At 41.8% G+C, this 25638-nt stretch overlaps 1 protein-coding gene across 1 annotated transcript in view; it reads left to right on the top strand.

Annotated features, from left to right (window-relative positions):
* LOC113016497 (cholecystokinin receptor-like) overlaps nt 1-25638 on the top strand; it is a 69214-nt gene that overhangs the window by 12129 nt on the left and 31447 nt on the right. Inside the window, exon 2 of the mRNA XM_026159370.2 lies at nt 14335-14583. Within this exon, the coding sequence (XP_026015155.1) occupies nt 14335-14583 (249 nt within the window). The remainder of the gene's footprint in view (nt 1-14334; nt 14584-25638) is intronic.

Raw genomic sequence — 25638 nt, 5'->3', positions numbered from 1 at the left:
TGGGTCCAAAATTATTTATTATTTATATAAATGATATTTGTAAGGCATCTGATATATTAAAATTAGTATTATTTGCAGATGACACAAATATTTTTTGTTCTGGGGGGAATCTAAAGGAGCTGCTGGATACAATTACTTCAGAAATGTGCAAAATTAAAAAATGGTTTAACAGGAACAAACTATCGCTAAATCTAAGTAAAACTAAAATTATCTTATTTGGGCATTCCCTTAGAAATGCACAGGTGCAGATTCATTTAGATGGTGTGGAAATTGAAAGAGTACTTGAACATAAGTTTCTTAGTGTGATTATAGATGATAAATTAAACTGGAAGTCTCATATAAATCATATACATAACAAAATTTCAAGAAGTGTCTCAATCTTGAGTAAAGTAAAACACATTCTGGACCACAAATCACTCCACATTCTCTATTGTTCCCTGATTGCACCGTATTTGAATTACTGTGCAGAGGTTTGGGGCAATACTTACAAATGTTCGCTATCATCAGTCTTTATATTACAAAAAAGGGCCATAAGGATAATCCATAAAACTGGTTACAGAGATCATACAAATCCACTATTCTTAAAATCAAAAATTCTAAAATTCACAGATCTGGTTCATTTTCTCACTGCACAAATTATATATAAAGCAATAAATAACCTGCTTCCTGACAATATTCTAAAAATGTTTTTTAAAAGGGAACGGGGATACAATTTGAGGGGGGAATAAAATTTAAAACATCCTCGTATCCGTACAACATTAAAAAGTTTTTGCATCTCTGTGTGTGGAGTGAAGCTGTGGAACAGACTAAGTAAAGATATGAAGCAATGTCCAAGCATGGCGCAGTTTAAAAAGTGGTTTAAGGATATGGTTTTTACAGGGTACAGGGAAAAGGCAGAGATTTGATAGGGTGTTCTTGTCTAATATTTTCACGTGTGTGCGGGTGCACAGGTATGTTGGTATAGGTATATACACTCAACAAAAATATAAACGCAACACCTTTGTTACTGCTCCCATTCCCCATGGGATGGACGTAGAGACCTAAAATTCATTCCAGATACACAATATAACCATCCCTCCCAAACAGTGGTCACAAATCAGTCCAAATGTGTGGTAGTGGGCACATCTGCTATATTGAGATAATCCATCCCACCTCACAGGTGTGCCACATCAGGATGCTGATCTGACATCATGAGTAGTGCACAGGTGTACCTCAGACTGCCCACAACAAAAGGCCACCCTGGAATGTGCAGTTTTGTCTCACAGCAAAATGCCACAGATGCCACAAGCAATGAGGGAGCGTGCAATTGGCATGCTGACAGCAGGAATGTCAACCAGATCTGTCGCCCGTGCATTGAATGTTCATTTCTCAACCATGAGCCGTCTCCACAGGCGTTTCAGAGAATATGGCAGCACATCCAGCCGGCCTCACAACCGCAGACCTCGTGTAACCACACCAGCCCAGGACCTCCACATCCAGCAGGTTCACCTCCAAGATCATCTGAGACCAGCCACCCAGACAGCTGCTGGAACAATTGGTTTGCACAACCAAACAATTTCTGCACAAACTGTCAGAAACCGTCTCAGGGACGCTCAACTGCATGCCCGTCGTCCTCATCGGGGTCTTGACCTGACTCCAGCTCGTCGCCATAACAGACTTGTGTGGGCAAATGCTCACATTCGATGGCGTCTGGGACGTTGGAGAGGTGTGCGCTTCACGGATGAATCATGGTTCACATTGTTCAGGGCAGATGGCAGCTGAGAATGTCCCAGTTCTTGCATGGCCAGCATACTCACCGGACATGTCACCCATTGAGCATGTTCGGGATGTGCTTGACCGGCGTATACGACAGCGTGTACCAGTTCCCACGAATATCCAACAACCTCGCACAGCCATTGAAGTGGAGTGGACCAACATTCCACAGGCCACAATTGACAATCTGATAGACTCCATGCGACGATGTGTTGCACTGCATGAGGCAAATGGTGGTCACACCAGATACTGACCGGTTCTGGGTCCCCAGACCCCCAATAGCGCAAAAAACTGCACATTCCAGGGTGGCCTTTTGTTGTGGGCAGTCTGAGGTACACCTGTGCACTAGGGCAGGGCAAGATTACGTGAAGTACCCTCAGAAGGTCTGCTAGATGATGTTAATGCAGCACTACGGGCAATACCTACAACCACGATTACCGACACTAACAAGCTGATCTACAATACGGCAGCAGTGATCAGTGAGATGCTTGGCTACAAGTACAGCCACAAGGGGCAGTACCCTCCATGGAGAAGGAGGCTAGAGGGCAAGATCAAAGTAGCACAGAGGGAGGTTAGCCAACTAACAGAGTTGCAGAAAGGTGCGACAAATAAGGTGCCTAAGAAATACAGCAAGCTGTCCATACCTGAGGCCTTGGAAACTGCCAAGCAAAGACTCACAGCCTTGGCCAGCCGCTTGAGGAGGTACACCAGAGAGATAGAAGGCAGGAGAATAAACCAGCTGTTCTCCACAGAACCAGCAAAGGTGTACTCTCAGTGGCAAGGGAACAATAAGAGAACAGCACCACCAAGGCTGGAGACGGAGCAATACTGGAAGAGCATATGGGAGAAGGATGCAACCCATAACGGCAATGCTCAGTGGCTAGTGGATCTGAGGGCAGACCACAGCGACCTCCCTGAACAGGGTCCAGTAACCATCACAGTGGCAGATATCCAAGAAAGGGTCTCCAGTATGAAGAGTTGGACAGCACCAGGGCCCGACATGGTTCACGCCTACTGGCTGAAGAAGCTGACTGCACTCCACGAGCGTCTGGCAGCACAAATGAACCAGCTGCTAGTTAACGAGAGACACCCGGAATGGCTAACTGAAGGCCGGACGGTCCTGATCCCCAAGGACCCCAAGAAGGGACCGGTCCCCTCCAACTACCGACCAATAACCTGCCTCAGTACTACATGGAAGCTCCTGTCAGGCATCATATCGGCTAAGATGAACAGGCACATGGGTCAATACATGAGCGGGACACAGAAAGGAATTGGCAAGAATACCAGAGGTGCAAAACACCAGCTACTGGTAGACAGAACAATCAGCCGAGACTGCAAGACCAGACTGACCAACCTGTGCACTGCCTGGATTGATTACAAGAAGGCCTATGACTCAATGCCCCACAGCTGGATACTGGAATGCCTAGAATTGTACAAGATCAATGGGACCCTAAGAGCCTTCATCAGGAACTCAATGGGGATGTGGCGTACAACACTAGAGGCCAACTCCAAGCCCATAGCACAAATCACCATCAAGTGCGGGATCTACCAAGGAGATGCTCTGTCCCCACTGCTGTTCTGCATAGGCCTGAACCCCCTCAGTGAGATCATTAACAAGACTGGCTACGGATACCGACTACGGAACGGAGCAGTTGTCAGCCACCTCCTGTACATGGATGACATCAAGCTGTATGCCAAGAGTGAACGAGACATCGATTCACTGATCCACACTACCAGGCTATACAGCAATGACATTGGAATGTCGTTCGGACTGGAGAAGTGTAGTCGGATGGTAACAAAGAGAGGGAAGGTAGTCAGAACTGAGGGGATTGAACTACCAGAAGGCAACATTGCAGACATAGAGGACAGTTACAAGTACCTGGGGATCCCGCAGGCAAATGGGAACCATGAAGAGGCCGCTAGAAAGGCTGCAACCACCAAGTACCTGCAGAGGGTCAGGCAAGTCCTGAGGAGTCAGCTGAATGGTAAGAACAAGATCCGGGCCATCAACACATACGCCCTGCCCGTGATCAGGTACCCTGCTGGGGTAATAGGCTGGCCAAAGGAGGAGATAGAAGCCACTGACATAAAGACAAGAAAGCTCCTTACCATGCATGGAGGGTTTCACCCCAAGTCCAGCACCCTGAGGCTGTACGCTAAGCGGAAGGAAGGGGGCCGGGGACTGGTGAGTGTCAGCACCACAGTCCAGGATGAGACAAGGAACATCCAAGAATACATTGGGAAGATGGCCCCAACTGACCGAGTGCTCAGTGAATACCTCAGGCAGCAGAAACCCAAGAAAGAGGAGGGAGACGAGGAACCATCATGGAAGGACAGGCCCCTGCACGGTATGTACCACCGGCAGATAGAGGAGGTGGCTGATATCCAGAAATCCTACCAGTGGCTGGACAAAGCTGGACTGAAAGACAGCACAGAGGCACTAATCATGGCAGCACAAGAACAAGCTCTGAGTACAAGATCCATAGAGGCTGGGGTCTATCACACCAGGCAAGACCCCAGGTGCAGGCTGTGTAAAGATGCCCCAGAGACAATCCAGCACATAACAGCAGGGTGCAAGATGCTAGCAGGCAAGGCATACATGGAACGCCATAACCAAGTGGCCGGCATAGTGTACAGGAACATCTGTGCCGAGTATAACCTGGAAGTCCCGAGGTCAAAATGGGAGATGCCCCCAAGGGTGGTGGAGAATGACCGAGCTAAGATCCTGTGGGACTTCCAGATACAGACGGACAAAATGGTGGTGGCTAACCAACCGGACATAGTGGTGGTAGACAAACAGAAGAAGACGGCTGTAGTGATCGATGTAGCGGTTCCGAATGACAGCAATATCAGGAAGAAGGAACACGAGAAGCTGGAGAAATACCAAGGGCTCAGAGAAGAGCTCGAGAGGATGTGGAGGGTGAAGGTAACGGTGGTCCCCGTGGTAATCGGAGCACTAGGTGCGGTGACTCCCAAGCTAGGCGAGTGGCTCCAGCAGATCCCGGGAATAACATCGGAGATCTCTGTCCAGAAGAGCGCAGTCCTGGGAACAGCTAAGATACTGCGCAGGACCCTCAAGCTCCCAGGCCTCTGGTAGAGGACCCGAGCTTGAAGGATAAACCGCCCGCAGGGGCGTGCTGGGTGTTTTTTTATATATATATGTTACACATAACATGTAATGTAATTGCAAGGAGGTATTTCTGTAGTCTATTTATACTAGATAGTGGAAAAGGGGTGGGATTAATTAGGCTTATGCTTCTTCCTGCTCCTTTTTGAACATGAACGTTATTTGGAGTTGTGGTTGCTCGTTTTCCTTTTGTTTTGCTTTGTTCATTTGTCTTTTTTAATTCTATTTTGTTGTACTTTTTCAACATGTTCAAAATAAAGATTCAATCAATCAATCAAAAGCTATTTGCAATCTTTAAATTTAAACTACAAGTAACTTATAAGACGTATTACATATGTGGTCGGTCTCTAGCCACATACATAAAAAAAGATTATGAGAATACATTAATTTGTAGTTACACAGTAAACAATGTATATTTGAGTACAACAATTTTTTTCTATTAAATAGCCTCAAAAAATGATTTACTGTGCCTTAAAACTTATATGAGGTTTTATGCAATTAATTGACATGCATACAAGTCACTGAAGAGAATGAAACATACCATTCATTGATATATGGTTGGTAAATACATTAGACTGTTGACTAGCCAACAGGATCCTGGAATGTTGCCTAGCGACCAGCCATGTGCTAGATACAGTGATGCCTGATGAGCGGTTCTGTGGACAGGGCTTTAGATTCACCCAGAGCACAAAGAAACACGTATTCATATAGCACCACACAAATCAGTTTTTAAGAGCCTATTTACAAGAAGAGACCAAAAAAAACTAGCTTATATGGAAACACTTTTTAAACTCAAGAAATGTTAATCAATCAAAGAAAGCTATGTGAAGCAAGTAGGTCTCAAATGTAAAGTATGAGGAAATAAACTTATTCTCATTTTTTGAGCAGTTAGATGAGCAAACTAAGAAGGAGTTTAGCTGCTTTTCACTAGCCAGAACAAGCAACCCACCCAGTACCACAGTGACCTTTCTAATAAGCTAGCTAGCCACTGAACATTAGCTGAAAATGTCAAACCTCCAAAGTCTCATTTAAAAAAAAAAGTAATTTAATAAAGAGTTCATTCATCATTGGGTACTGTGTAGTACTCAACATTTGTCTGCCTGTTAGCGGCTTTTCTTTAAATACACACATACTGCTACTATGGATGTGCTGTTTCCATTAAGTTTTTCTCACACTTTACATATTCCGCTGTAATAAATATTTCATCTGTGGGTTGGTTTGCTTGGATGATTCTAAGCAAAAACATTCAATTAATGGAAATAAAACATGTTAGTGATGAAAAAAAGGAATCAGTGGCATCAGAAGCAAATGAAAATATCAGAGACAGAGAGCATTGTGGGTAATTGAATACATGCTGAGTTTGTTCTTGCAGTACAAACAAGATCCTTCCAACTTCTGAAAAAAAATCTAAGTAATGTAGGATCAATATTCCTCTCTCATGGGGAGCCATAGTGGAAAGACTAATTCAGTTGAATTGTGCTGACAGCTACAGTAACTCACCTCATTACAGTGGTAAAATGCAACACGTCGACTGATTTCTGCACATTGAGCTAAATTACTGTGAAAGGATTCATCTGCTACCACTTTTTTTAAAGCTAAGCATCACAGTGTGGTAATGTGTAGTGCAGAGGTTAAATATGAAATCAGTCAGGCTTGTGTAAAGCTAAAATCCATCCACCAGATAATGTGCACCAAAATGCAGGAATCCATTTTTATCATTTCAGACAAGTCGAAAAGAGAATTACATACTTGTCATTGGGTGAAATCAGTCCTGGGGATTCAGTGATTTTCTTCTGTCGGTAAAGAGAAGCGTGGAGTGTGACACCCTGCCCTGATCCCTATCTCTTTAGTGAATCTTTTTGGATACGAGACAGGCTGTCAACTCTTTGAAGCAACCTTTGCAATTTCAAGGTGGCAGATTAAAGAGACAGGAAGTCAGTGATGTAAGATGCTGACCTACTGGCTGCGTGGACACAATAAACGAGGCATTAGAAGGAAGCACTCTAAAGCTTAAACGCCAAGTGTGCTTGTAGTAGTTTATTCACAGTGTGGAGTGTTTACTAGTTAACAGCGAAATGACGCCAAAACACGGCCACTTTTGGTTATAAGGAAAAGGAAATTTATATGTGATAACCAATAGGGTCTTGTGCCTGGAAAGCCTATCAGACCAACATGGATCAATTTCAAAACAGCCTTTTCTTACATGAATTCAGTCAGTTTGTTTTTCATGCAGTCTTTAGTGTAGGAACACTATAAATGGGAAATAACAGCAAAGAATGGAGAAAGGCTCTTCATTCGAGGCTAAGGTTACATTGACTGATTTGGTTGTATCTGACTTCCTGCCAAAATGATCAAATCGGATGGGTCGAGCAGATTTTGTTTGTACTGCATGAATGTAAAGGAACTAAATGCAAAATGACAGGGCCAAGAATCCTCTTCAGTTTCTCTAATGTTACAGTGAGCACAGAGCGCACCCTTATGATTTCATAATGTTGGCTCAAAGGGAACCCAACATTTGAGACGCCACCATGCTGCTGCAGTTCAACAAACTTTGTATAATGAAAGTACAGTTACTTATAAAGAACACAGCGAAATAATGAGATGAGAGCCCTCGCTACAACAAAGAAAAGAGGAAGAAGACAATTAACAAATCACATGAAAGGCCATCAGATTCTGGCTTTTCCCTGAATCAATATTAGTGAGCTAAACTAATAGAACCAAAACTGAAAACAGGACTGGCAGAGTCTCCCAACTCAACTCATAATTAACAAACAAAACTGCAAAAGCTACAGAAAGAAAAAGTTGATGACAGTGAGGAGAGAAGAGAGAGGGACCAAGACGTCAACTGGCAACCTATGGATATATGTATGTCCTCAGTCAGATACCAGATACACTGTGATCAGATCCTTCGTAGGAATGTTAAAGAAGTATTATTGGGTTTTTATTAGTGTCTGCTCACCAAAACTAATTTTGAACCCTTGGGTTTGCTTGCTAGCTTTTATTTTTCCCTACAACCTAATGACACATTACTTAATGACTTAATTAATTAGTGCAGTCAGTGACTGTTCCCATGGAATATGCACTGGAGTTCAATAAGGTAGTTCTTCCACAAAATGCACTGAAATGCTCTGAAAATTTGAGAAAACTGGTAGAAACACGTTCTGTCCGTCATTCTGTTGTTCTAGCTATGATAGGTATTGAAGGTAACTGTGATGTTACATGTTTATAACACAGAAATTAAACCAAAATATAAAAACTAATTGTGTAATTGTGTAATTCTACAGGTGTGGTCATAGAGTCTCTTTTGCATTTTGTGGGTATTTGTCAGAAAACAGGACACGAGATGAATATTACTGGAGGTAAACTTACTTTTTTTTCAGTTGCTATAGATATTCTATTATATGTGTAGCTGTGCGCTCAATATTGATTTATTTATAGTGCATCAAAACGGATGTTGTTGGTGTGCTTCCCATGATGCCTTCAGGTTTTCAGAGCATTGCAATCACAAGCAGAGATGGAGTGTTGTTTGCATGCAGTGCGAGCACTCCTCAATAAAGCTACGTGAACATGGCAGGATGTGAATTGTGCTATTTTAGTGAATGATACAAACATAACAGAGACCCACTTATTGAAGACCTTTACATGAGGGCTGCTGGTTTTTCATATATGTGGCTAAACAGAAAAATGGGAATGGGAAAAGTAGAGGAGCTTATGTTAGTGCAGGAAAGATTAGTCCAATAATTGATGAGCAGTAGACGTTAATTAACGAATTTAATGCTCAGTGAATGCTCAAGTAATCAACTGAAATAACAAAATCTGTTGCTTTTTTTTGAGTGTTGCAAATTGTTGCAAATCCTGTTGTTGCTGATTGCCGCAAGTTCCTTATTCATGTCTGTGGTTCTCAGGTTCACTTCCAAAGGGTTTTCTACCCCTTTGTAATTAGGAGAAACATCATATTTCGATAGAGATGACAGCAATTTCTAACAATTTGGACTATTTCATCATCTCACTGGGACTTTCTACATGAATTGCAGCCTTACGGTAAGGTTGTGATTAAAAGGATAGTTCAAAACCGCAGACCTGCAGATTATTAGCATCCATTATTCATGAACTTTGTGGCGATTTATTCATGTATCGTGATGAGAACCGGCCCCATCACTCAAGTGAAAGGAGAAAAAAAAAATACTCCTCTCACTGCACAATCCACAGCCAAAAAATGACAACACTTTTAAATGGCTTGCTGTGCCTATGAAGTTGTGCTAATCCTCTCGTAAAGATAAGACAACGTGAAGTGATGTGATGAAACTTAAATGAACCTTGTGGGAAAACATAATTACAGTTTGCATTGCAGCAGCCAATAGGATGCAAATAGAGCAATATAAAGGTTAAAGAAACAGACCCAGCCCTGGGTCAAGGCTTGAACATTTGAGAGGTGAACCCTGTCCTTTCATTCACATGTTTTTAGATGCCTTTTGATTTGTGCACAGCTGTCACGCTTGAGGGAGTCAAAGGAAGCAAAGTGAATTGTCCTGCAGATATAAGGCTCAAGGGAGCCAGTATACCGCTGGTGCTCAATGAAGACATAATTCCATTTTCATTTGGCTGGATCACGTAAAATCTAACACGATAGAGGCTGCTGAGCCAGTGACAGCTTACTGCTTGGAATTAATGATGAAAGCCTCACAATGTAGTGCTGATTCTGAATGTGAAAATGAAACGCATGTTCCAGTTACATCTTATTAGTTACTGAAAGTGGATGTCTTTAGCCCCCCGCCAGATTTATTTTAAACCCTGCTGATTTGTTAAGTCTGCCCTAACTAACAACAAAATGATCAGTCTATAATTTCAATGGTAGGTTTATCTGAACAGTGAGACACAGAACAAAGACAAAAAAATCCAGAAAAATGCATTTCAAAAAAGTTACAAACTTCTTCGCATTTTCATGAAGGAAATAGGTAGTTGATCCTCAATATCAATCAGCAAGATTTCTGGCTCACAGGTTTATTTTACGCAGGTATCTATTCAGATTCTAAACTCTGCACCATGTCCAAGCCCAAAGCACTTTCCAAAGATGTCAGTGACAAGAATGTGGACCTACACAAGGCTGGAATGGGCTACAAGACCATCGCCAAGCTGCTGGGTGAGAAGGTGACAACAGTTGGTGCCATTATTCGCCAGTGGAAGAACCATAAAATAACTGTTAATCTCCATTGGTCTTGAGCTCCATGTAAGATCTCATGATAATGAGATAATAAGAGCAGTGTGGAACCAGCCCAGAACTATTCAGGAAGAACTTGTCAATGATCTCAAGGCAGCTGGTACCATATTCACCAAGAAAACATTTGGTAACACACTACCCCGTGAAGGACTGAAATCCTGCAGTGCCTGCAAGGTTCCCCTGGTCAAGAAAGCACAGGCCTGTTTGGAGTTTGCCACTGAACATCTCAATGATTCAGAGGGGGACTGAGTGAAAGTGTTGTGATCAAGTGAGACCAACATCGAGCTATTTGGCATCAACTCAACTTTGGAGGAGGAAGAATGCTGCCTATGACTCCAAGAACCCTGTCCCCACCGTCAAACATGGAGTTGGAAACAGTATGCTTTGGGGTGTTTTTCTGCTAAGGGGACAGGACTACACTGCATCAAATGGAGGATGGATGGGTCCATGTACCATCAAATCTTGGGTGAGAACCTCCTTCCCTCAGCCAGGGCATTGAAAATGCATTGTGGGTGGGTATTCCAGCGTGACATGACACGGCCAAGGCTGAAGAAGAAGCTCAAGAAGAAGCATAATAAGATTTCGGAGTGGCCTCCAGACCTTAATCCCATAGAAAATCTGTGGAGGAAGCTGAAGGTTACAGTTGCCAAACATCAGCCATGAAACATTAATGACTTGGAGAGGATCTCCAAAGAGGAGTGGGACAAAATCTCCCCTGAGATGTGTGCAAAACTTGTGGCCAACTATAAGACACATCTGACCTCTGTGATTTGTCACCAAGTGCTGAAGCACGTTTTGCAAAGGGGTCAAATACTTATTTCCTTCATGAAAATGCAAATTAATTTCTAAGTTTTTTGAAATGCATTTTTTTGTTGGCTATTGTTTTGTCTCTTACTGTTCAAATAAACCTACCACTGAAATTATAGACTGATCATTTCTTTGTTAGCAGGTAAACGTACCAAATCAGCAGGGGTTCAAATAATTTTTTTCCCTGAGTATATGTTCCCCTGATGTGATGGGATCTGAATGCGTTAGCTTTGTGTCTGACTGAACACTTTAAAGCAGGGGTGTCCAACTCCAGGCTTTGAGGGCCGCTGTCCTGCAGGTTTTAGAGATCACCACACCTGAATCAAACGACTAGTTCATTACCAGGCCTCTGGAGAACTTCAAGACATGTTGAGGAGGTAATTTAGCCATTTAAATCAGCTGTGTTGGATCAAGGACACATCTAAAACCTGCAGGACACCGGCCCTTGAGGCATGGAGTTGGACACCCCTGCTTTAAAGGTCATGACAGCAATCACAACTATCCATGCCTCACCTGTCAAATCAAGTAAAAAAAATGCAATAAGATTAAAACAATCCTCTGTGATCCAGAAGAAGGCTTTTTCCCTTTGACCCTGTGTGAGAGGGGCATAGCAACATCTGCAGCATCCGACATCCACACATTGCTCAAATGATGAAAAGAATGGAATTTAACTCAACTCAACTCTAATCAATTTTATTTATATAGCAGCAAATCACTACAACAGTTACCCCAAGGTGCTTTATATTGTAAGGCAAAAACCCTAAAATATTAGAGACAAACCTTAACAATCGGATGAGACCTATGAGGAAGGACTTGTTGGAAGGAGGAAAAAAGTCCCTTTTGAACTGGAAGAAAACTCTGGGCGAACCAGGTTTGGACGGAATAGAATGTTTAAAGGTATGCTCACCTTCCTGTAGTTAAAAAGTTGTTATTATGAGGAACATTAACGTAAAAGTAGCCCATGGCAGAGCATGGCAGAATGCTGTCACATCTCTGAAATGGGGCAATCTTTGGCTAATGAAACAGCTTCAAAAAGCAGAGGACTCTTCTCCATCAAAGGAATAATTCATACTTGCAGTTAAGGGGGACAGAATCTCTCACGTGGCAGAGGTGATCAGCATTAACCTGCAATGTCTTCGGTTCAAAACCGGACCGTCTAATCACTCTGTACTTGTTACTGCAGACAAACTTTTTTCATAGTTTGCTTTAAAAATGTTATTTAATTTGTCTATTTATAGGGAGGACATTACTATGAATATGCCAGTTTGAATCAACTTTCATCTTCACTCCTTTGGCAAGATGCTCTCCAGCCAATTAAGCTTAGAGTTAAGTCACAGAAGCAGGATAAAAGCAACGATACAAAGAGCTTTTTTTTCTCACACTAAAACGTAATGTCATGCTGCACACACTCATAAGGCACAATTTATCCCACAGTGTTTCATAAAATACTTGTAAATACACCCACACAGAGACAAGCACAGCTATTAGGCAAACAGCAGAGGACATGGGGCAAGTTGGTAATAAGATACCAAAACAATAATGACAAAAGATCAAAAATACATCATTTTAATGTGCACACTGAAGTCACATAACCGTAGCAGCTGCGGCTCAACAGCTCTGGCAATAGGCTTTCAAGTGTGTAGTTAAATTAAATACTATCAAACATACCTTATTATTAAAAGCACTGAGTCAAATTCTAAAAACTGGGTCATTTATGTGGGTCTTTAAGTTTTGCAAACATTGAAATTCAAAATATGCATCTGTGTGGGAGGACAACAACAGTCACTTCAAAGTGTTTTAAATTGCAAGATAAAGACCCTAAAATATTAGAAAGAAACCCCCACAATCAGATGGCGACAGTGGGAAGGAAAACCTCTCTTTTTAACAGGATTAGGGCTGTCTCAGTGTTCACTGTGGCACAAAGATGCGTTTTAAGCCCCACAAACACGCGCTGTTTGAGTCCTGCTTCTACTCCTGATGAGCAATGCTTGCCTTAAAGGTGATGTGCTACATTCTGTGCGCAGGCTCTGCTGTAAACCTCCGGACTTCTCGCATGTCTCTGTGTTTAATCAGAGGACTCAGTCAGCACATGGCCAGCCCCGGCCTTGTCCTGTCAGATACTCTCATTCTCAAACAGACTCGCTGTGGCAGGCCGGTGTTAGTGAAGGGAGCATCCCAAAAACCCTCTGGCTGGGCCATCCAGCACCCACTGATGCTTAGCTGTATGGCAGCGCTGAAAGAAGGAAATCTTATGAAACACACTGTAGATGACTGTTTCATTATATTCTTTTTTTAAGATCTCAGTGCATGCCACCACATGTCTGTATGATCAATTTGTATAATTAAACCAGTCTATGTTTTTGCTTAACCCTGTATCTGTATCGGAGCCTTTGTAGTCACTATGCATTTTGGGTCTTTGTGTCATTATTTTCATAAGCATGTAGTCATTATCTTTGATTTGTAGTTCTCAACTGTTTTTTTTTGTAACTTTGTTAGTGTTGTTCAGTTGTCATTTACCTTCTAATCAGTGACTTTGTGTCTATTTTCAGTCATTATGCATCAATTTGTAGTCATTTATGTCTCTTTATGATTTTTTTGTCAGTTGTATCTCTTCTTAGTCGCTTTTGCGTCTCACTGTAATTGTTTTGATGACTGTGGCCTGGAATTACATCTGGCTGTTGCTCAAATCTTGCTCCTCCTCCTGCCCCTACAAACTGAAAGGATATTATTGTTGATGAAAAGAGAACTGTTTAATTTTGATCTTGTTTTTCCAGTTTGGGTTGTATTCCCAAGTGAGCCACCTGACACGGTCGGCTCTGTGCTTGTGATATTGTCTTCATCTTTTTCTTGAAGATTACTACTAATGCTTCCATTCACAGGGTGAGGAGAGGAATATTGACATTAGCACGATTTAAGATGTTGATTAAGCCAAGTTATTCTGCCTTGTAATAGGGTTTGGTGTTGTTTATGTGCTCAGAGTCTTATTTCCCAGGGGAACAACCTGATCCAGGCTGTTGTCTTCATGTATTGATGCAACTATCTCCTTTTAAATTTTCTTATCTTGATGTTTTCTTTTTATTAATTCATATCTAATTTAATACAAGGGTTGCATGAATAATTAAAGTGTTACTTGCATTTGCATGCAAATGAATAAAACTGCTTTTGGATTAATTTGGGTGTATAGATCCTGGTGAAAGACGTTTGTCAGCCAGCCAGTTCAATTAATGCACCCGTGTTCATCTTATGCTGCTTTTATTTGCTTTTCCACTTCTTATTCTTTGTTTATTACTGTTACAAGTACAATTTCTTCTCTCCCAGGACTACAGTAGCACAAAATACTTCCTCCTGGAAACTGAGGTTTTTGTTAAGAGAAGCTTACAATATTCCTCCCTATAACTGAAAATGCCCTGTGTCTCTTTGTGTCTATCAGAGATGGACTCCTTGCGTATTTTGCTCTACTCGCTCATCTTCCTGCTCAGCGTCTTTGGCAACCTCCTGATCATCGTGGTCCTGATGCTGAACAAGCGCATGCGGACGGTCACCAACTCCTTCCTGCTGTCGCTGGCGGTCAGCGACCTGATGATGGCCATTTTCTGTATGCCCTTTACACTTATCCCCAACATGCTAGAGGACTTCATCTTTGGAGCCACCATGTGCAAGATTGTCACCTACTTAATGGGTGAGCATGAGACTTTTGATACCAAACCTGAGCTGAACTGTACACTCTTAGTATATGAGGCATTTAAAGAGATCCACTTCCTGTGCTGTTTTTCAAAGAAGGGATCATCTGACCTGTGTGTTTGTAGGGACTATTTTAGGGTCTTTATCTTACAGTATAACATGCTCTGAGCAACTGTTTTTATAAACTGGTGCTACATAACTGAACTGCAAAGCTGGCTCATTATAAGAGCACAACACATCAAAAGCCATGATTGACAGTGAGGCGGATTGCTGTAGGAAGGGAAAATGGATCACTGTCTTGTGTGCAGCAAACAACAGCAGCTAAAACAGTGCAGAAGTCTCACACTCTAAAGAAATTAGTAAAAACAAGACCCACTGTGGTCACTACAATAAATGCTACCTGTTTAATGGATTTAGCTGAATGGGAGATGTGACATTTATTTGCCTGTGATGATCATCTATCGGCAGAGTGGAGCTTGGAAACCAAACAAACCCTCTGAGAGTAACTTGAAAAAGGGGTTTACAAGATGGAAGCAAGCCATATGCTAGCAGAGTGTAATCAAAAGCAGAGGAAAAGAACCAGAGAAGTTGTTTTATGTAAATATGAATACAGGTGGGCCTTGGCTCTATACTCATTGCTCATGCTCCAGAGTTGCTGCCAATTTTTTTGGATGCGTCAGCCATTGTGTGCTACTTGGAAGGTCAGTGGTTTATTCCCCAGCTCCTCCAGGCTACATGTTGAAGTGTACTTCCGCAAAATAATAAACCCCAGACTTTATGAATGGGTGAATGTGGTTTGTAGTCTAAAAAGTGTTTGAGTGCTCAGTTAGAGTTGAAAGGCACTATATATATATATATATATATATATATATATATATATATATATATATATATATATATATATATATATATATATCCATCCATCCATCCATTCATTTGCAATTCAGGTGCACTACAGAAAAGGAGCCTGATGTTAATGTGACAGCTGGTAATCAGGGGATGAAGTGGGCCGGGATGATCCTGAACGGCATCTGACACCCTTATTAAGAGTTATTAAATCAGCCAGTTTGTTGTATAATATTGGTATTCCTTCCGGGCAATCCCATGCACTTACTCGTCCAACAAATCAGAAAGTAATGTCACCCCACAGTCTCACCTGTATACTCTACACATTCTTTTTTTCTCCTTCTCATCCCTACCATGCATTCATACAGACACCAATAAAATTGTGATCAAGTAGCTCAAGCAGGGTTGCTTTATGTTTCAGGAAAGAAAGATGTATGAAAGAGAGGACAGGAGGAGATATTGAATACATATTTCTATGTCTGTTTCTTCTTTTAGAGGAGAACTTCAGGCCATTGATTCACACAACAGAATTTTGATCAAGTTTCAAATGGTGACAGAAAGTCAGGTTAATAACACAGCGTGAAAAGCTGTGGTATAAACAATTCATGAATTCAATTACTTTATGCAAATAAAACGTTATTGATTTATGTATTTTTGCATGGAATAAGAAAAGTAAAAAGGCCACTTCTGTACGTGTAACTGTTGTGTTCCTGCTCTGTGTCTGACAATGAATGGTAAAAGAAACACAGACCTCCAAGTCATTAACTTGCCCGCTCCAGCTCCTACAACAAAATACAAACAGTATGGAAGAGGGTTAGCTTAACCCACCACAACTTCCAAGCCAGCAAGAAGGATCTATTCATGCTAGCATAGACTGTGCCTATAACACGTATGTGGCAGACATGTACTACACATTTACAGCATCTAGCAAAGACAGGCACAGTGATGACAATAATTGAACTAAAAACACAATCGGAAACATCAGGGTGGCTAAATATAAATTATATGTGTGTTTTACAGTGCTGGTAAAGAAATGACACCAACCTCTCCCACAGGGGAATTGTAGAAAAGGGGAGAGGCCAAAGGGTTACCCTGTATTTATAGGGTTGCACCGAAGAAGAAGAATGAGGAAGGGCTCTAACTGATAATGAACCACAGGCTTGGAGGTCCTAAAAATCAGGTATAAAAGGAACGGTTTGTCTAGAACACATTTTGTGTAAATATAACAATATGTAATTTATGACCTGGTTACATACGGATTGGGCTCATTATTTCAGAAATCTTACACAACTAGCACAACCAGAATAAGGGAGAGTTTACATTAATGTGATTATTATCATGTTCTTTTTTTAAAATTAAATATATGAGATCCATTTGGTCATTGGGCTTTATGTGTTTTATTCTTCTAAAAGAGAAATCTGGCCTTCTTTTGTGACTCACAGCTGATCAGACCCTGTGATCCCCCTGCCGAAAATTGCTTGATATTTAACAAGGGTCTGTCTCGCAAAGAGGCTTTTCTCTTGGCTTCTTTTAACCATCACTCTGAAAGTGCTCGAACAGTCACACATCTTCAGGAGTGTGACTTAGCGATGAGCTGGCTCTCATCAGGCCAGAGTTGAGGTGCCACGTGAGGCCTGAGTCAGACTGAAAGCAAAAGAGAGTGCCACGAAACTGAGATAGACTGCAGTACTTTGTCTCTTTGCTCCACTTTGAGCTTTTGAATGGTCGAGAAACGATATCGAGCGGTCAGGATCGCAATCCTATTATTGTTTCAGAAATGCAACGTACCATCTGTGAGGACAGGCTTGCCGAATCTCCTTTTCAATTACTGGGCTCTCTCAGCTGTGATAAGGAGGAAGAGAGCAGGAGGGGCAGCTGCTTTGGACTTAAAATACAAACTTTTTGGTTTTTTGATCACTTTTCTTTAATTTTATGCTTGTTTTAGTTAAGCTACAAAGTAGTCTCATAATGAATGAGTGAAATGATGAAGCACTGAACCACAGGAATTAGCATGGTGTCTTCTTCTGCAGATGTTGATCATTCTTTGCTGCATCTATGCAAAAAAACTGTCAAAGCATTTCATTTTCTCCCTATGAAATGATTAAGATGTCTTAAAAGATGATGAGGGAACTCTTCTAGCAGGGTAATGCATTTGAAGGAGTCACTCTTGGTGAGATAACCTCAAATGATCTACAGAGTTACCACTAGTCTTTCTATTCTCTGGATTGGACATGGTTGCTAACATGTCACTATACCTAGTCAAAAAATATGTATTGTGTACACGTTTGTACACCCATCCTTCAGAATACTGCTCATTATAATGCACCGATCAGACACAACATTAGAACCAGGTGAACTGAAATACAGTGATCATCCTGATACATATTCAGTTTTCTGCTGCTGATCAGTACAGCACAAGCTTTTTTTATTGAAAGGTGAAGACCATAAAATATAAGAGCATAACTGTAACAATCCAAAACTGGAGACAGTGGGGAAAAACAAACTCCCTTTTAAGAGGAAGAGACCTCCAACAGTAAAGTAACTGCTGGCACACCAAGAGGCCATCTCTTATTAATACACTTTATCGCCAAAAGTATTTTCTGCCTTCAAACTCACGTGAAATCGAGTTAAATCCCATTCTTAATCCATTGAGTTTAACATGATGCCACATCACCCTTTGCAGCTATAACAGCTTCAGCTCTTCTGGGAACGCTTTCCACAAGGTTTGGGAGTATGTTTATGAGAATTTCTGGCCATTCTTATAGAAGCAAATTTATGAGGTCAGACACTGATGTTGGACAAGAGTCTAGAGTCCAGTGGCAGCATGGTTTGTACCAGTTGGTCAGCCATGGAAACTCGTTCCATGAAGCACTCTACCTGCTGTTCTTGAGCTAATCTGAACTCTACGTGAAGTTTGAAGGTCTGTAGTGATTGCCTCTGTAGAAAGTTGGTGACCTCTGCTGAGCCCGCTCTGTGAATTTACATGGCCTAGCACTTTGTGGCTGAGTTGCAGTCTTTCCCAGTTTCTTCCAGTTTGTTATAATTCCACTAACAGTGGATTGTGAAATAGTTAACGGCAAGGAAATTTTATGACTCATGACAGTTTCATGACAGTATTCACTGAGCTCCTGAGAGCAATCCAATCTTTCACAAATGTTTGTAGGAGCAGCTTGCATTCCTAGATACTTTATTTTATACACCTGTGGCCATGGAAGTGATGGGAACACCCATCACCATGGATAGGTGATTTAATATTCATAATGTAGCAGCATAACTGCAGAGTAGTTTAAGGCCACCGGCTTCAAGCCCAACTATCTAAACTAATTAATCTTTATCAAAAGACTGATTTTAAAATTAGAACTGAGAGCTGGTTCCACAGGAGAAGAGTGTGATAGCTGAAAGCTCTGCCTCTCATTTTGTGTTTGGAAACTCAAGGAAGTATTTTATTGGATAATATGAATTTAATAAAAGATAACAATAATTCATCAGAACATTGTATTTGAAGGGATGATTTTTCATTTTTCAACGAACCCGACACCCCAACTCAGCACCTAATCTCTCCATTTAAATTGTGGTCTGATTGGATTATTGCCACTAGGGATGGGTACCGGTGTCTGGTGCCATGATGGCACCGGTTCTGACATAAACGGTAGTAACCAGACCGAAAAGCAGCGCACATTTCGGTGCTTTATTTCGGTGCTTTTTTTTCCTGAGCTGTGATACATTTCTAGCCAATAATTTTACGTTTCCGAGGATAGTAGGCGGGGCCAGGTACGTACGTTCTGTTAGAGCAGAGCTACAGATTAAAATGCTCAAGGCGAAGCAGTCAAAAGTCTGGCTGTACTTCACAGCAAAAGATGCAAACTCAGCAGCCTGCAACAAGTGCTTTAAGCTGATACTGTGATACTGTCAAAGGAGGTAACACCTCAAATCCGATGAAACAGCTGGCGACGCATAGCGTTTTTTTTTAAAGCCGAGAAATGCACCGTATTTGATAGCTTGCTGCGAGACCTCACACCGTGCACGTCGGGTGGGTTGCCAGTTATCGGACCCGGAGCAACATCCCCCAAAAACCCGAAGAATAGAGTCCTGGCCCCTAGCCCTGCCAGTGTAGCAGAAATGATGAGGATGATGATGGCAGCAGCAGCCGTTCTTCTCTGCGTGAGTAGCTTCATGTTGTTCGTGTGTAATTTACGTTGAGTAGGCTAACCACGTTATTACATTAATGCATGTAAGGTGAACTAGCAAACATCATCATAGCTACATGCGGCTGTCTTCTTGTTTGATGGCAGATACTCCCTTCACCCTGGCCAAAAAGGCTAAAATGACCAAAGAAAAAGTGGGAAACAGTTAAACATGAGAGGTTTTTGGACAAAGTTTGTGTTTTTTCCATTGTTTAAGCACTGCTTCCAGCCAAGAGTGATGCCATATATGCCCCATAGCTGCAGAAAAGGCTAACATTGTTATCTTTTTACAAAAAATCAGGTAAACATGAGAGGTTTTTGGACCAATTTTGTGTTTTTTCCATTGTTTAAGCACTGCTTCCAGCCAAGAGTGATGCCTTATATGCCACATAGCTGCAGAAAAGGCACACATTGTTATCTTTTTACAAAAAAAACCAGCTGAACATGATAGGTTTTTGGACAAAGTTTGTGTTCTCCATTCTTTAAGCACCGGTTCGAGCACCGTTTAAGCACCGGCACCGTTTCAAAAGTACAGATTTGGCACCGGTATCGGATAAAACCTAAACGATACCCATCCCTAATTGCCACAGACACATGACTGGACTGGCAAGAAACCAAACTTCTGTCAGGCCAGTTCATATTTGATGCAGTACAATTGAAATCCCAGCAGTCATAGCCCTGGTCTCATCAGGCAGTGAGATCAGAAACTAGTGAAAGTTAGAAAATGGGAACAGATATTGAGAGAAAAGGAGAGGAAGGACCTGAGCTCAGTCTTGAAAAACAAAGTGTTATTCATAATTTCCTGTCTTAAAGAGTCCTATTAACAGTCAACTTTCTTTTTGGCATTTCCTCTATCCCCCTATTATAGTTGCTTGTCATATTGAGAGCTGTAGGTTTTTTTTGTTTGTTTGTTTTAAACCTTTGATTTTTCTGCCATTTTTGGGTCATGTGTTTGACCTATGGTTGTATTGAATAATTTCTTAAACCAAGATTCTGAACCCTGCAATGTCTAAGAAGATGGCAAGTGCTCTGACCCTGTCCCTGTATTTAGGCAAGAATGGTTTTCAATTTACTGAGGGTTAGAATCCATTCATTTTCTATTCATCTCTGAGGCCCAGTGGCAGCAATCTAAGCAGAGCTGCCCATGCCTCCTTCTCCTCAATCACCCATCATTTAGGATAAACAAGCTGTTTTCAGGGCAATCGAGAGATGTATCTCCAGAATGTCCTGCATGCACCCTGGGGTCTCCTCCCTGCTGGACATCCTTGAAAAACCTCACCTAGGTGGTCTCCAGGAGGCATCCTAGTCAGCCGCCTCAGCTGGCTCCTTTCCCATGTGGAAGATTAGCAGCTCTACCCTGAGCTTCTCCCAAACAATCTCACGTCCTCCTCACAATGTTCATATACAAACATTAACATCTCCTGTCAAACTCCCCACGAGCATCTGATCCATTACTTCCAAGAGCAACATCTTCTATCTAGCCCAGGGGTCAGCAACCCTGGGCACGCGTGCCACAGCTCCGGGCCGGTGGTGATTTTTCTTTTTATGAGCCGATGTTTTGGTTTTTCTGTAACTGTATAAACAATGAAAGGTGGTGTATTGGCAAGATGCTGGCCGATGTGTAAAAATAACTCAGTTGTTTGGTGGTAACCATGGTAGAGCTTCCACAGAGGCCAGCATGTGGATGAGGGAAAGGGGAGGCAGGAGGAGGAGAGGCTCAAGGCGGCCACCGGTGCAAGTGTCAGGTGAACTGAACTCCAGGTAAGAAGTTATGACCTGCAGTCTATCTGGGTCAGATATAAACCAAGTTTAGGTGTAGTTTATTTTCATATTTCATATATTGCTGACTTTTTATAGTCAGTTACAATAACTCGTACTGCGTGCTAGCTAGCATGACGGAGTTTATATACAGCTGGGTGACAGGTGACAGTCTCAGGTGTATACACTGCTACACAACAGCACAAGAGAAGGAGGATTTAGTGTTTGTGTTATTACGAGTGCTAAACAAGAAGAGTTCCCAGATGGTACAGTGGACACATGTGTGACTCCTGTGATTAAAGCATCTTACTTTCAGCTTAACGAGTGAACCGTCAGCTCGTTCAAACACACGTTAAAGTCCGTTTGGCTCGACACCACCGAACAGAGGCAGCAATATAACATGGCTAACATTAACAGTGCAGTGAATCCTGCTTGTGCTGTGATATTCAGGACTGCAAACTGAGCAGCATCACTGACTTTCAGCTTGTTGTGTTTTAATTTTCCATAAAATCATCACATTCTTTGTAAGATTAAGGTCAACTATATATATATATATATATATATATATATATATATATATATTGAAGTAGAGGCTTTAAAACCAAGTTAACGCTGAAAGTACAAACATCACTATTGTCACATAACTTTGCCGACATGTGGCCAACAGCAATGTTTTAATGTTCTTCATTATTAAACATTCGCACATAAATAAGTGACATCATATTCAGTACTTACTTTTGACAGTTCACTCTTCGGCCGCTCCCTTCTGCTGTCTGCCGTATTTTGCGGCAAAATTATCCACACCCACCGCCGCGCTATGGATTGTGGGATATATGGGACCACGACGCATGCACCGGACCACGCTTGATATTTGGGGAAATTGACGGCGCATTTGGAGTACACTTCGAAATGGGACAGCTGTCGTCGCGTGGCGGTGACGTAATCGCACTCAAAATGCGTACTTCAAGCGTGCGGTCTCTTAATTGGGACACAGCCACACACTAGACGTATAATACACCATTCATCCTTCTACTTGCCCATTCATCTAAGCATCCACCGATCTGCCCCAGCTCGGTAATCATATGAATAATAGCCCCTGTGCTGTTTCCATGGCAGTTATGAGATTGATGTTGTAATATTCAGAGAGTATGCTTTCATGTACAAGCACAATCTTCAATCATATTTAGGCATCCATGTTTGTGTTTTTGCTGCTGGCTGTGTGATGCAATTCCTCTGAGGTGCACTTTGCATTAATGCATTAGAGTTTGGGAGGTTCGTGGCTTACAGTAAACTTCTGAACAGAAACAGCTGTAAGGATATCTGGCACCTGTAACACACTAATTCCACTGGTACAGTTTTAAGAGCTTTGTACTTCTTGAGGCCATCCTTAAGCAGAAAATTAGGTTGATAGGTTTGTAGCTTGAACCTATTCGCTGGAACGTTGAAGACAATATAATTACACAGCAAGCAAGACACGAAGTAGGCAAAGTTCTTCATGTTTCTCGTGCACGGGAGAGAACCGGACAAACGCCGTTCCTTCGCTTGACCCCAGTTGCTCTCGTCTGCTCCCCCGTAACACTGCTCTTTTATTGAGGTTACATGAATATGCATAGGTTCATTAACGTACGACGTATACATACACACAAAGAGTACCTTGCCTTTGTGTGTGTGTGTGTGTGGGGGGTCAGAGTGTGACCCCATAAATGACTTCCCTAAACCTGCTGGTCTGGAAGTCCAGCAGTTCATCTATACAAAAGGCACTTAGACTAAAACAGATATAGATACGTTTATCCTACCATAAAACAATAAGACAAGGTACGACCTCTCCCATGCTCCCAGAGTGCTCTGGAATGCACACAAAGTTTGCAGACTATTAAGGATCAAACCTCTACCAATCTACAACTAATTATAAAACTCTAAGCCTATATAAGTAGATATTTCTAAGCATAAATGACAATCAACAATACAAAACCTAACATAGGTGTTACTAGAATAAACAGGCATGGTTTCACCCGAGGAATGCAAATCTTTTCTCCCAGGCTCAGGTGTGCCGAGAGATCTGCAACAACAAACTTCAGAGCTTCAAAAGCCAGTTATCAGGCTGTGAGTGTTGACTCGAGTCAGGTTTAATGAAAAAAAAAAAAAAAAGGATTAGAGCATCTTCATTTGGAGCAGAGACAGTGCAGGGGGGAAATGTAAACATTTGGTTCGGTTAGTTGTCTAGTAATTAATTTGTCAGCACCTCATCCAGAATTGCAGCAGAAAATCCTCTCGTCAAACAAAATCCTCACAATTCTGCCAAGTTGCAGAGAGTGAAGCTTTGATCAGTGCATCTGAAAACTCTATCAAAAGAAGCAGTAACTAACTAACTTGGTGCGTGGCTATGAAAGAAAGATACACGATGAGACATGGTAGTTTTCAAGGCGTGTTCAAAATCACTGTGGTGGCCGGCACTAAGTAGGGTTAGCTGAGAATCTGGTGAAGAGAGGTTGAGTGCGCTGGCCTTATGAGTCCCCGGCTTAATCACCCACCGGTGCGAGCAATCAGCAGAACACAGAGGCCCCTCCCAGGGGTGGAGATGCCAGTTCAGAGGGAGACACACTAGCACACACCCGGACCATGACAACGCTTGCAAATTATGTTAATGGTTTTATGAAATAGTTTGATAAACATTTGTGGAAATGCCGATGTAGGGGGGACGCTTCCTACACCTGTGGCATGCACTTGTGTCTCTGTAAATGAATTGATTAGGTGAAGCTTTTGCCACAGTTATCACAGCAGTATGGTTTTTCTCCCGTGTGAGTACACTGGTCTTTTCAAGTTACCTGAGTGAGTGAACCTTTTTCCGCACTCATCACAGGGGAATGGTTTTTCTCCTGTGTGGGTGTGTTGATGTCTTTTCAAAGGACTTAAGTGAGTGAAGGTAAGTCCACACGCTTCACATAGGAATGTTTTTTTCCCCACTGTGCCCAAACTGATGTACCTGAAAATGAACTAATTGAGCAAAGCTCTGGCCACACTTATCGCAAGAGTAGGGTTTTTATCCAGTGTGCAGACGCTGATGGACCTTCAAACTTAATGTTTTGAACATTTTCCCACACTGCTCACAGAGGTATTGTTTGGTGTCAACTTTCGTGCGCAGATCCAGCTGTTCTTCAACTGAATCTACCCCCTTCTCATAATTGGAGTCAATTATGCAATTTTAGTGAAAGGTAAGTAAAAATATATCCTGGCTGTACCTGTAATGCCAAAAATGCTAAACTAACTTTGGCAACATTTTTATGTCACTGTTGACCTTTCACCTTCACATAAGATAAGATAAACCTTTATTAGTCTCACACGTAGGAAATTTGTTTGTTCACAGCAGAAAGTGGACAGTAAAAAGTTAAGAGCAGCAAAAATTAAGAAAAACAATAGAGTAGAACAAGATAAAATAGAATAAAATACTATGCTGCATCAGAAAAATTGCACTTAGTGATATTGCACATAAGGGGGATAGGTAAACATAATGAGTGTATAAATTTCAGAGTAAAAGCTCTTAGCAATAAAGAGAGAGTTTGGCAAATTTCAGTCAAGTTTACTACTGTGTATCACACTAGGGTTGGGCGATATGTAAAAATTTTCCAACCGACAATCGTCAGTCCAATAATCAACGATGGGCGATACATTTGCACATACACAGACTTTTTGATAGGAATGTAATCATGCACGGACTGATTTGCACGTTTACAACACAGAGGAAATCCATACATGGAGAAACTAATTTCCCCCCAAAATTTAGGGCTGTCAGCATTGCGGCTTCGTAGCTTACCAAAGTCGTACTAAAACATTTTGACAGATTTTTGAGTGCCGTGTACCACATAAAATCAGTTCGTGGTCAGTTAGCATAACCAGAACTCATGCATAAGGCACACTTTTGAGGAAATGAAAGGATTTTAAGCACCCCTTAAAGTCCGAAAAATACGGTCAAAAGTCAAAATGAAAAAAGTCAACATTTTATAATGCCTCAAAGGATTCGAACCAAACATCTCAATATCTAAACATCTTACCTTGGGCATGGGCATCTGAGAGGTTCAGCCTTTGACTATCTCTGATTGGTTTAGTCCATGATATGGGCATAATATGTTTGTTGTTGATCACACAGAGTTGCGGAGACTTTTTTTTTTTTACTCGAGCTGGCTGGTAGCACCGGTGCAACCTAGGATTCTTTTGGCAGCACATTGGCAAAATGTGCGGGTGTCGCCGTGCGCTACTGGATATTGTGG

Source organism: Astatotilapia calliptera, chromosome 23 (assembly GCF_964374335.1).
Source record: "Astatotilapia calliptera chromosome 23, fAstCal68.1, whole genome shotgun sequence".
Taxonomy (NCBI): domain Eukaryota; kingdom Metazoa; phylum Chordata; class Actinopteri; order Cichliformes; family Cichlidae; genus Astatotilapia; species Astatotilapia calliptera.
Note: the sequence above shows the minus strand (reverse complement) of the source record. Positions and strands in the feature narration are given on the sequence as shown.